The 13194-nt window shown below is 38.6% G+C and overlaps 1 protein-coding gene across 2 annotated transcripts; it reads left to right on the top strand.

Moving 5' to 3' along the window:
- Positions 1-180: 180 nt before the first annotated feature.
- IKZF5 (IKAROS family zinc finger 5) lies at positions 181-12682 on the top strand. 2 transcript variants are annotated; one of them, XM_081329293.1, is made up of 7 exons: positions 181-280; positions 5788-5907; positions 9178-9264; positions 10519-10592; positions 10682-10845; positions 10998-11180; positions 11592-12682. In XM_081329293.1, exons 5-7 carry the CDS (start codon positions 10713-10715, stop codon positions 12533-12535), a joined length of 1260 nt encoding a protein of 419 aa, XP_081185419.1. In that variant the 5' UTR covers positions 181-280; positions 5788-5907; positions 9178-9264; positions 10519-10592; positions 10682-10712; the 3' UTR covers positions 12536-12682. The 2 variants fall into 2 exon arrangements, with proteins under 2 accessions (XP_081185419.1, XP_081185418.1); XM_081329292.1 differs by lacking the exon at positions 10519-10592.
- Positions 12683-13194: the final 512 nt, after the last annotated feature.

Below are 13194 nucleotides of genomic sequence, written 5' to 3'. Positions count from 1 at the left end.
GTTCTCCCGCACGTTCCGGAGCCAATCTGCGTCCGAGAGCCGGAAACTTTTGTAAAAACCATGAATCGAGCGAACTCTTTGGGAAATCCTCCTTAAAGTCCCCCCCCCCTTTTTTTTTTCCTTCCCCCTGCCTTGGCCGAGCGGGACAGACTGTACCGAACTCTCGCGGGACTTCGTTAAGGCGAAGCGATGAGTTACGTTTAGCTCCGGGAGACACAACAAACATGGAGGCGGTAGCGACGAGAGTTGGGGGCCCAGGTGACTGCAAAGTGCAGCGGCGGTGAGTCGGGGAAGGCAGCGTCGTCCTCCTTGTTCCGAGTCTCTTCTTTCCTTCCTCCTCCTCCTCTGTCACGGTTATTTGTGAAGGTGGCAGGCTCTACCTTGCGGCTGACGGGAGATAGCGAGTCAAGGGCAAAAGGCTGGTGTCCGGGGAGAGGCGCCTTGGAAGAGTCTCCTACGTCCGCGGAGGTGGTGGTGGGGGAGAGGGAAAGACGCGGGAGCTCCGGGATGAGTTCGGAGCGTGACTTTTGAGCGCTTCCGGGAGGGAAACGGCCAGCTGCGGGCAGCCTCCATCGCCCCGCTGTGCAAAAAAAAAAAAGGATTTCGGCAGTCCGTCGAGCCCTGGAAGCGAGGAAAGCCGAAAGGTCTTTCGCCCCCCCCGCCCCCAGCTTCGGTTGCAAGGCAGGCCCTCCCCTCTCTCTTGAAACCCGCCCCTCCCCGGTCACCCTGCTGACCATCCCGGGACTGCATTCTTGGGAGCGGGTTCGTGTGTGTGTGTGTGCGTGTCGAGAGAGAGAGAGAGGGAGGAAATGCCCAACTTTGGAAGGCGAAAACTGCCGCTGCCAGAATTTAAATCCCGGAGAGCTGCAAACGTTGAGAAGGTGTTAGGAATGTTTTGTTTTGTTTTTTCCCCTGCTTCTGGTGTTTCTGTGTCTCTGTTAGGGGTCTACAACAGCGTCGCTTGTTTTGTGTTAATAGGGGAGTGTGGTCGTTCTTATTCGTTGTTGTTGTTAGCTGCGAAGTCGTGTCCGACCCATCGCGACCCTATGGACAACGTTCCTCCAGGCCTTCCTGTCCTCTACCATCTTCTGGAGTCCATCTAAGCTCACGCCTACTGCTTCAGTGACTCTTATTCGTATGCCTTTTCATTTCCTTAACAGCCATTGTTACACAGCCTTTTTCTTTAATCTTTAATCACTAGACCAGGGGTCGGCAACCTTGGCTCTTTTATGACTCGCGGACTTCAACTCCCAGAATTCCCGAGCCAGCTATGCTGGCTCGGGAATTCTGGGAGTTGAAGTCCGCGAGTCATAAAAGAGCCAAGGTTGATGACCCCTGCACTAGACCTTCACTTTCTCACACCTTTAAACCACCTCAGACAACCGCACACTCCTTTCTGCGAACGCAAACGGGAGACACACAGCAACGCTCCAGATGACCTACTCGGCCTTTGGTTCTGTTGGTTTCATGTCCACAAATGGGTGTGTGGTCAAACATGCGGTCTTCTTGGCTGGCACAGCTGAAGCCAAAAGGGAAGGAAAGTACCCGGTGATCATAGTGATGAGAATAGAAGCAAATAGGAATTGCTTTCAATGTTTATAAGAATAGAGCTTTTGGTAAGGTGGCAAAGCAGTAGTAAGCAAGCCAGTTTTTGTGTGGGTCTGAAGAAAGGAAGGCCAGAGGCTAAGTAAGTCATAGAGAAGAAGGCCTTTGGAGTTCTGGTGAATGAAAAATCTGAGTTCTATTCCAACTGCCTACGGATCCGTTGTATGGTCTCCCCAGCTTTTATGTATAGCAATTATATGAAAGCGACTGTAACCATAACTGCACAGGATTGCACAGGCAAAGTAACTAAATAGCTGCTAGCAAATGAGGTGTTCTTTTCTAACAGGATTGTGCGTAATTCATTCAGCAGAACTCTCAAGGTACTGGTGAAGGTACAGTAGGTTCCTCTGCTTCCTATCCTTTCAAGTTTTTATTGACTATGTTCTGTAAGGAAGGGAAGTAGGCTGAGAGGTACCAAGAAGGGTACGAGTGGCAGCTATTAGGGCTGTACAAAGGGCACTGCAGTGTTCCTGGAGGCATTAAGACATTTTCATGCCCCTCTGCTTATCTGAACGTGCATTAAAAGTATTTCCAGAAGATTGCCACTGAAGTGAAATAATCATCCAAATGAAACCTTAATCAATACAGTATTCTGTTGAATAAACATTGTAAGGAAGAATAGAATGATTACCATAATCGTAATGTAATTTTCTGCCTCTGCTTTAAGTGCCACTTTAACCTATAAATAAGAAATTATACTGTACCATGGAATCAGAGATGTAGAAACATTTCCTAACTGGATCTCTGTGGATTTTGATTTGAAGCAAGAGATGATGTAGCTTGCTTATTCCTTTTCTCTGGAAATAAAAGTCAGCCACTGTGAATAAAGTAAAATGTATTTTATAATGAAGGAAAAAATAATGGTCTTCCTTCCCAAAACACTTTAACGGTGTATCTTTTTGCATGTTGTGTTTCTTTTATTATCTCCATTTTAGTTTTGATAAATTATTTTAGCCAAAAAAATTAGCAATAAGGAGTCATAAACATAGATATGGACAAGCTTAGACAAATTTCAAATTAAAGAGACATGAGCATTAAACTACTATATCTGCCCTATGCAGTACAAAGTAAATTCTTCAGTTACAGAAACCTCAGAGTTAAAAAAAATCATGTTCAGTCTACAACCTAGATTGTTTTTGTATACACTATTTTTGAATTAAAAAGACCCCCCCACACACCTTGGGATATTTGTGCAGGGATAGTTTATATTGATATTATAGATTATATGCATTATAGTGAGACTGTTAATACTGGAGAATACATGATATGTAACTTAATACCCACTCTATTGAAATGTGTTGCTCTGCCATATTATTTAAAGGCAAATTACAGACATATACATCACATATTTTAGAACACAGTGATGCACAGAAAAGTAGTAAGATACTGTAACTATAAGCCAAAGAAATTAAAGACATGAGCTTGGAAAAAGAAAATTAAAATTAGTTTATCTCAATATCATTTACTTTTCCCAACACTTCTATCCTTGCTTCTATCATCTCCATAATCATTCCATATATTGCCTTTTATTCTTTAAAGTCACTATTCTGTCTTGCAATCTCATCAGTTCCATCAGCCATGATTTTCTTGATCTTCCCCTTTCTCACAGCTGTTTAGTTTTCTTTCGTACATTTGATATGCAATTTATTTGTTCAATGAATATAAGTAGGCCACCTCTATATTTTTCTCTCGGTAGCTTACAACATTAGGTTTTCTGGTGGTCTCCCATCTGTAAGTTGGGTGTTCATTTGTTTTTTTATCAGCCAAAATTGTTAGGTGTGGCCAACCAGCTAGAGTGGTGGTTTTAAAAGTTGTTGTTAGTGAATATTGTGACACAACCATCCTAGATCTTGTAGGTAATTTCATGTAAATGGTAATATTCAGTTCTTAGGGTTTTCTGCATAACTTCTTTTTGTTAGAGCACAACATTTATGATTTACTCCATTTGGATTTTAATTTTATAATACTATAGAAGTATTTTTGTGGAGGTGTGGATAAAACATGATAGTCTGGAATTACTTGTTCCAGGTTAGAGACTGGACTTCCAATCCCTGCAGAAATCCCTTCAATTTATGGCTTGCTGATATTAGGAAACGCAGATCTATTAGGGACATTTTATGCACAGGTTGTGGAAGAATCTGGATTGGAAGAAATATCCCAACATGGAAAGTAGAATACCATCGCTATAGAGCTGAAGAAGCTTCTTGGATGAGAAGTGAAACATCTTCCAAAAAAAAAAAAAGTCCAGTTGCCTCTTGAAAATGCACCTTTTGGAAAACTATGACCTGGATGACTGAGAATCTCCATAGGCAAGACATGTCAAACTCATGATGTCACGTGACATATCAGTGCTTTTCCACCATTGCCGGCAATGGGGTGGGCACGGTTTCCTGGTGACTCATCCGGCCCGGAGGCTGGCAGTTTGACATCCCTGCCATAGACCATCTCTATAGATGGCACAGATCATCCTCGTTTCCTCCTGCACCAACTTCTCAGGTTGATTGTAGAGGAAAAGAAAATAGTTTTAAGAAATAGAAGCTCAAGGAAGACAGGAAAGTACCTGTCCTTCCTTCTGTCCTGCTTGTACACACCCAGGATGAAGTTGTAGCTGTGTTTTGTGAGCTTAAAAAGTATAATACTTTTCTTCCATTTACACACGTGTTTACACATAACATTTTCACTTGTTTTTGTTTTGGCATTATTAGGGGCTTTAGATTAAAATCAGGAATGCAACATACTTTTATCAGTTCTTGGTGTTTGTAGGTTACATTCTGGTATAAGGATCACAAACAAGGTGTTCCTTGCCTTTGATAAGAAATATCTGTAATTGTATGACGTTATTGAAGCTTAAATGCCATAATTATTGGGGGGGACAGTCACATGATTCTCCATGTGTGAATTCAGATAATTACTCTTATCAGATGAGCTCTTTCAATTATTTCAGGAAAGGTACTATAAAGATGGCAGTTTGTCTTTGCTGGGAACAATTCAAGGATCATACACATTATTTTCTACTCGCTATCTGCTACAACTATGAATTTCTAACAGAAAAAAAAATTGTAAGACAGTATCATGACTGAACAAGGATAGTGTCAAAGGATACTCAGGAAGATCCAAAATCTAATCTTACTCAGCTGTGAATCTCATTTAATGACATTGAGCTATCAGTCACTTAGCCTAATCTATTTCATGCTAAAATAAAATCGAGAGCAAGGGGAACTGTTAGTAATATGAAATCCCTTGGAGAAGAATGAATAAAAATATAATAATAAAATTTAACTGAGATGTGTTTGAACATTAGTAGCTCAGGTTGGTAGTTGAGCTGTTGGTTTAATCTCCAAGCTGCTTGGTTTGGCTGCAAACCTTTCGTCTCCATTCGGGAGGGGGGAAATCTTCAGTGCACTTTGGATTGTGCTGGTCTGTCGGGCATTGGCCTTTAAATACCTTTTTGTGTGATGTAAATTGGTCTGGGTGTTATTTGTCCGGATGCTTCTGAGCCATAGTCTGGTTTCGGGCTGTTTGGTTGGTTGGTTTTTGTTGCTGGGCCATAGTCTTTGGTGTTTAAGTATCGTGTGTGTGATACAAATGGTGTTTTGTTCGTTTGATTGCCTCTGAGTCATGGTCTGGTTTCAGGTTGGCTGGCTGGCTGGCTGTTGTTGAGATTAACTGTTGTGGAAAAGAATGGCTTTTCTAATGTCTTTTTGCAATTGGTATTAGACCTGATGACAATCATCTGAAATTTAAATGTTTGAAAAATATTATTTAACAATATTATATCACTCAAATGCCTACCCTTAATTTGAAAATCAGACTATTGCTGGTTTGCTGCTTTCTTCTTTAGCTAGGGCCAATCTCTTAATATTGCTAAGTTTTGACATGATTGTCTAATGGGATTGAGGAAGGAATCTTTCTAGGGAAATATTGCTCTTTTCTCAACAGTCTCACTATTGAGATTGAACTCTCAAACCAGAAAGTATGAGAGACATGAGATATATAGCATTGGAATGAATGAATGTTTCTTCCAGAGTAATGGAAATTTTCCTTTTTCTGAGACCATACTAACATTCCTAAGTTATATTAAAAGCTTGATTAGTAAAAATACAAGTTATCCTTCTGTTAAAAGTACATAAAGCAAATGTCACTTTTAATTAAAATATATATCCTGGTTTCATTTTCTTGCAGGCTGATTGTAGAGGCATTAATGAGAAAAATGTATTCCCAAGTATGATGGAGCATAAATCTCACGAGTGGATTTTTGCCTCTGTAAGTGCTTTGAAGCTGATTTGGACTAAAGTAATTAAGGTAATTTATATAATTTTGAATAGTTTTTAAAATTTTTATTTGTTTTATTGTTATAAGTCAAATAATATATATTATTACTATTTTAATGTTTAGATAACTTAGGCCAGGGGTCCCCAACCGGTCCGCGGCATGCCAGAAACCGGTCTGCACAAACAAGCAAAGCCCCATCCATGGGATACAGGCAGTACATGAAACCACCCCTCTGGTCTGCCGAAAAACCTCTACTGGCTTTTTTAATCTTTTTAAGTTAAAAATGAAACTTCAAAAAAGAAAAGTAACCAAAAATACACCAACAGCATAAAGACTAGAGATACAGATACACACAATCCTTTTTGAGTTTCAAGCAGTATTTCTCAGCTTTAGCAACTGTTTAAGATGTTTAAGAATTCTGGTAGTTGAAGTCCACACATTTAAAAATTTCCAAGAGTAGGAAACACTGGTGTAAAGTGGTGTAAAGTGTTCCTGGTTTGAGATAGAATAGAATGACACAGTTGGAAGGGACCTCGGAGGTCTTCTAGTCCAACCCCCTGCTAGGCAGGAAACCCTATATACCATTTCTTTTCCCAGTGTTCCAGGATCTTTGAAACGTATAGTTCAGTGGTTCTGAGTTCACATCTGCCAGTCCCTTCAGAACCTTGCAGTGTGATCCATCTGGCCCTGGTGATTTGAACTCGTCTAGGGTGGAGAGGTGCTCTCTTACCATTTTCTTGCCTGTTTTAACTTGTATTCCTATGAAACTCTTGTTTTGAATCACATTCAAGTGATATATTTTAAATGTGAAATAATCCAGATTTAAAAAGTTTAGCGCTACCGTAGTAATGACTATTTCATATTTGTTTTCATCTGGTATCTGTAATCAGTTCCTGTTTTGTGCAGTATTTCTGTCGTTGGTTAAGAAGTCTGATCATAAACCGAATGTTTGTATACGTGTGTTCCTATTGAGTCCAGCATTGTAGTTGATAAATCTTTATAATCCATATAATGTTCACTACAGAACACTCTAAATTAGTTTTAGCTCTCTAGATAGGCCAATTGTACTAAAACTGGAGCATGTCAACCAGTGATATTTTATAAATATTTAAGTTTGCAAATTTTTAACTGATGTAAATGCTTTGTGGATTCAATCGTTATATAATATTAACATTTAATAATTAAAAAAAAGAACTTTAGCAGTATTTGAGCATACCTCTGATGAAAGCTTTACAGAATTAAGTAAAACATTTTAAGGAGTGTGAAGAAAAATATTATCAGTGTCCTGAAATTTTAGCTGAAGAAAGGAGCATAATGCTGAGGAGAAATGGCCAGTTTTTTTTCAATGACCATTGGGTGCCTGTTTTGCAAGAAAGAAAGATCCTGAATAATAGAAAGGCAAAGATCTTTATACATTTTGGGGTTGATAAGCAGAAAATTTCCAGCTGATTCATGGACACATTTTGAGCAAGAAAGATAGATATTTAAATAAAGGAAAATGCATTTGTAAAGCAAAGCTGCTAAGAATTCCATTGTTAAGAGGATGGGATACCTGTGGTCTCTCTTCTTATTTTAGGTGATAGGATTGTTTTGTGAAAGGATTAAAAGGCAATTTTGGTGAAAACAGCCATGTTTTAAGTTACGCATTAGCCTTGGGCTGGTCTAGTTTACATATGCAAGTTGGAGGGTGAGCAGGGATAGCAGAGGAAATGGATAATTTGCAACTGGAGATGCAGGGAGAGGGGAATGAAAAAGAAAGACAAGAAAAAAAGGGGAAGTAGTTTGGAGAAGAGTTTGTAGCTTTATTTTATTATTTCCCTTCATAATCACTATCTGCTTTGTAGTGTTTAGTTTTGTTTCTTTATATTGGGATTAAATCAGTTGTAGCTGTTCTAGGCATGATTTTGTGAAAAGGCAACTTAAAGATTAGACTGGGACTTGCAGGTAATCATGGGTTGACTGTTGAAACAGAGCCACGTTGGTCTGTTGAAAAGCTGAGGAAAAAGTAAATCCCAAGGAATTTGCTTATAAAGAGAACAACTTAAGAAGAAACAGAGAGAGCATAATTTGAGATGATTTGAAGTTTTAAGAAGCTAGCAAAATATAGGATCAAAGTGAAGTCCAACAAGACAAAATTGCTGATGGTAACATATATTGCAGTGGAACAAATAGATATAGATCAGTCCTGGCATGTTGAATTTTTGCAGTTTCCAAGGTTGGTTTTGGGTTGTAGGTGTTTCATTGCCCTACTAGGTAACATGAGCAGTGGAATTTTGGATAGACAAGGTTCATTGACTGAATGAGGTTATATATCTTTCTGTCTAGAATATGGTGGGTGGATGTTGTTTTGCAAGTGATGACTTGTTGTTAGTAAATTGTTTAACTGGTATTCTATCTTATTTGTAAGTTGATTGTTTCCTATGTTATAGCTGTATGAAGGGATAGCCTGTTGGGAGGATAGCATTCTTTTTTGTGTGTGGTTTTTGAACTGTAATTATAATTGTGATAAGGAGATTAGTCTAGTTTGTAGGTGCTGACTGATTGCTGTGTGATGGAAGGAATGTTGTTGGGTGTTGAGTTGGCCAACTGGACCTTGATTATATTTTTGACAGGTCCATAGCTAAGAGTTTCATCCTCTTATGTCAGGGGTCCCCAACCTTGGCAACTTTAAGACCTGTGGACTTCAACTCCCAGAATTCCCCGCCCTGCTCTATGTCTGTTGCTGGGTTGGAGTGACATATTTCTAAAAAAACTTGCATTTTTCAATCTAGCTTCTTGTAATAGTTCTACTGTTTCTAAGAAGTTATCCTCCAGGAGCATGATTAATAAAGTCGAGTCATACCTTTTGACAGCAAGTTGGCATTTGCGGATATGTTTAGCTATCTTTTGCTATTTCATCCAATATAGTGTTGTTGCATACATTTTATTTTGTAGATAACTTCTGTTTTATTTTCCTTTGTTGCAGGTTTTTTCGATTTGCTTAGTATGCTTTGTGGAGCCTTCATTGCTTTGTAAATTATGATTACTCCAAATGATTGTACTGATCTAGTAATGATCTATGAGATTCCTTATGTATAAGGGAAGGTTACTTTTCTGTGGATTGTGATCTTTCTATTGTTGCTGGTTGAATTGATTTGTACATTTTGATGAACTTTCACAAATATCCACTAAGTTAAAAATTATGGTGTAGTTTATTTCTGCTTTCTATAATTTTGATGTGATATAGGGCATTATGGCTGTTGAACTACAAAGAATAGATGTGCTAATTTAGCTAATATGTTCTGATTTTTTTTCTGTTAGGAAAAGTGGGACACATCTGCTTTATATCTCATAAGAAATCTTGTAAGATTTGAAGAATTCACAATGTTTTCAACATAATAAATTCAGGTATGATATTTCGAATAGGAAAATTGTCATTTTAGAGATCTTGCCTTTTAAAAGCACATACAACCATTTTAATCGTTACTCAAATCATGGGTCTCTTTTTTCATAGCACAGAGGTGGGCAATATTCAGCCCTTCTAGTTCAGCACCAGCTGGAGAGCCAGTCTTGTTTTAAGGATCCATTTTAATGAAATGAAATGCATATTGGGGAATTGCGATGAACTTTTAAGTGCTCAAGGAATGTTTAATAATTTTATAGTAACTCTTATGTAATCATAAAACACATATGCGAGACTTCAGTCATTGCCAAAATGTTTTGTGTTGACGAAATAAAAGTCAATATTTTTATAAAGATCTAATGTATACATGTAGTGATAAATCACTGGTTTCATTTACTACACTAAGCCATGATGGAATTGCTTTTTATTGTGACTTCGCTTGTAGTTAAACAATTGTAGTTTCCAGTAAATCACTATTACAAAACTGGCTTATGCTCTGCAAATCCAGCCAGTTTCTGTTGGGTGGACAGTTTATTTGGGCTTGTTTAGAATGTTGAGAGTAAGATGTGTTCTCACCAAGTAGCAACCAGTGGAACTTGCTTATTCATAAAATGACTGTCATTATGACTGGTCCAGTTAGAAGCAGCCTATTTACCATAAGGCAAACTAGTATGGTGGCACTGCAGCTTTAGTCCTGTAAGCATCTTTACTAGCCCAGTTTACCCATCTCTTTTTAATTGGTTAGATGGACATATATACAAATGAATTAACAGAGTAACAGAGTTGGGTGGGAGTTGTAGGTTTTCTAGTCTAGTGCTCCAGTAGGAAACCCTATACCATTTCAGACAAAGGGTTGTCCAATCTCTTCTTAAAAACCTCCAGTGCTGGAGCACCCACAAGGCAGGTCATTCCACTGATTAATTATTCTCACTGTCAGGAAATTTCTCCTTAGTTCTAAGTTGCTTCTCTCCGTGATTAGTTTCCATCCATTGCTTCTTGTCTTGCCTTCAGGTGCTTTGGAGAATAGGTTGACCCATCCACCCCTTCTTTGTGGCAGCCCCTTAGATATTGGAACATTGCTATCATGTCACCCCTAGTCCTTTCCATTAAACTAATTACTGGGGTGCCCCCATTTGTTTAATTTTCTAAGAATGTCTCTATATAAACCAGAAGGATTACGGAGAATAAAAATGGTGCTAGATATTGGCATGTTGCCTTTCAAAATGTTAGCTCTTCATTTTGTTGTTTTTCTTTTTCAGTGTTTTAGAAAAAGCAACAAGGAAGTATATGCACACATGACACTTATTTATCTTACCACCCCCTTTTTTATTGTGTAAGTTAGAATGGTACTTTTGCAACAAATTACTGTACTAAATCCTGAAACAGTTTTGGCATAAATTTTAACTCGATGTCATGTTTTAGGTTTGCAACATTGTGAATTTATAGTGTGACTATGGGTGAAAAGAAACCAGAACCTTTGGATTTTGTAAAAGATTTTCAGGAATACCTAACTCAACAGACTCACCATGTGAACATGATTTCAGGCTCTGTTAGTGGGGACAAAGATGCAGAGACACTTCAAGGAGGTAGGTTAACATGGTGCAGCTGAGCTTTCATACATCTGTATAAATGAAAAGAGGCTCAGTGTTTAAGAAATACTCCTTTTTCCTCTTTCCCTGTAACCTGTACAATGTTTCCCAATAAGAAGCTTGATGTGCCTTTCTGTTGTTAATTACAGCAGGGACAGAAGGCGATCAAAATGGATTAGATCATCCTTCAGTAGAAGTTCCACTGGATGAAAACTCAGGAGTGTTAGTAGATGGTTTTGAAAGAACTTTTGATGGGAAATTAAAATGCCGATATTGTAACTATGCCAGCAAAGGAACAGCACGACTCATAGAACATATCAGAATTCACACAGGTATCATTGTATCTGTATATTTTATATTTTTGTAGTGGTGTTGTACACTTCAATACATTGCATGTGAGCTATGTGTTTTCCTGTGATATATTCCAACAAATGCTTAAAATTTAAATATAAGTTAAGCCAAGAAAAACAAGCCACATTATATTTGTCATGTGGCAGACTTATTTTAGTTTTGTTACTCTAGAAATAAGACTGCAATTTAGATTTTGGATCTAATTGGTTCTTGTAATTGCTAAGTGTCTTAACTGCTTAGAACTTGCTAAAAGTAGAAGTCCTGACCTTAGAACTCATCTCACTTCAATGCCTTATTTCAGACACTGATGTAGTTTCTTACTTCCTTTGCTTTATTAGGGTGCTTTGCCATAAAAAAGTGATCAAAATAAAGCTTTCTTCTTGCTTCTCCAGGTGAAAAGCCACATAGATGCCATCTATGTCCCTTTGCATCCGCCTATGAACGTCACCTGGAAGCTCATATGCGGTCTCATACTGGTGAAAAACCTTACAAATGTGAACTGTGTTCCTTCCGCTGTAGTGACAGAAGCAACTTGTCTCACCACCGGAGACGCAAACATAAAATGGTGCCAATAAAGGGTACAAGGCCTTCCCTTAGTAGCAAGAAAATGTGGGGTGTTTTGCAAAAAAAGACCAGTAACTTGGGGTATAGCCGAAGAGCGCTAATTAACTTAAGTCCACCTTCCATGGTGGTTCAGAAGCCAGACTATCTTAATGATTTCACTCATGAAATTCCAAATATTCAGGCTGAAGCCTATGAAAGTATAACAAAGCCAACAGAGACTAGTGGATTGCCGAGAGATTCACAAGACCTTATGATAGATAACCCTCTAAACCAGCTATCTACTTTAGCAGGACAGTTGTCCAGTCTCCCCCCTGAAAACCAGAACCCACCATCTCCTGATGTTGTACCATGTCAAGATGAAAAGCCTTTTATGATGCAGCAACCTGCTGCAGCAACTTCTGTTCCAGGTGTAACAACCAGTATTCCCCAGAACTCATCCCCCACAAGTCCAGATCCTCGTCCTGTACATTCGCAAAGAAATTACAGTCCGGTGGCTGGTCCAAGTAGTGACCACAGTGCCCAGGCCAGCACGCCAAGTATCAGTAACAGTCAACCAAGTACGCCAGCACCAACTCTTCCGGCTCAAGATCCTCAGCTTCTGCATCACTGCCAGCACTGTGATATGTATTTTGCTGACAATATCCTGTACACTATTCATATGGGATGCCATGGATTTGAGAACCCTTTCCAATGCAACATTTGTGGTTGCAAGTGTAAAAACAAGTATGACTTTGCTTGCCATTTTGCCAGAGGCCAACATAGCCAGCATTGACTGAATTTTTAACGTACACCGTGCTTTCTTTTATTTATTTGTTTAAACACATTTCTGTTTCTTACATCATTGGAAAGTTGTCTTTGGGGGAATCCAGATAACTAATGTTGGATGCAGACAATATATCGTCAAAATTTGCCGATGATATGTTTGCTAGTCATGGTATTCTTTATACTGAGTTCCTAAAACAAAAGTGAGGCTTACAGTGCAATCATACCTTCTAAACAGGTTTGTTAGAACAACAAAATGTGGATTTACTTTATATAATTCGAAATAGTGGATCAGTTCTAGCACAGCTACAATTCCTTAGGTTAGCCTATGCCACAAAATAGCCTATAATTCTGCTTTTCTTAAATTAGCCTAATACAATCAGTATGGAGGCTGTAAGATTGTATGTGTGGGACCACATGCTAAACTGCTAGAAAATTTTCTAAGGATTACCAGGAAATTACCAGAAAAAATTAACAAAATCTAGAATTTCCTACACCCAAGATCCTGTAATTGCAGTCAGGTGTTTAATGATATTCCTTTTGTAATAGTACATTGTGGAAGTAATAATGTGAAATAAGAGTACAAAAATACCCACCTTCCAGTACTACTATTCTGTTCTTGAGGGTGGGGGACAGAATACAACCAAACAATGCCTGGTCTTAAAACAT

Source organism: Vipera berus (genome assembly GCF_964194415.1).
Source record: "Vipera berus genome assembly, chromosome: 5".
NCBI classification, from domain to species: Eukaryota; Metazoa; Chordata; class Lepidosauria; order Squamata; family Viperidae; genus Vipera; species Vipera berus.
The sequence above is the reverse complement of the archived record's forward strand: the minus strand, read 5'-3'. Positions and strand labels throughout refer to the sequence as shown.

What these genes read in the sequence shown, in the direction of transcription:
- IKZF5 (XM_081329292.1), top strand. Translation starts at nt 10,713, where the DNA reads ATGGGTGAAAAGAAACCAGAACCTTTGGATTTTGTAAAAGATTTTCAG. An exon ending in TGCAGAGACACTTCAAGGAG is followed by an intron (nt 10,846 to 10,997) that starts GTAGGTTAACAT and finishes TGTTAATTACAG; the next exon opens with CAGGGACAGAAGGCGATCAA. An exon ending in ACATATCAGAATTCACACAG is followed by an intron (nt 11,181 to 11,591) that starts GTATCATTGTAT and finishes TTGCTTCTCCAG; the next exon opens with GTGAAAAGCCACATAGATGC.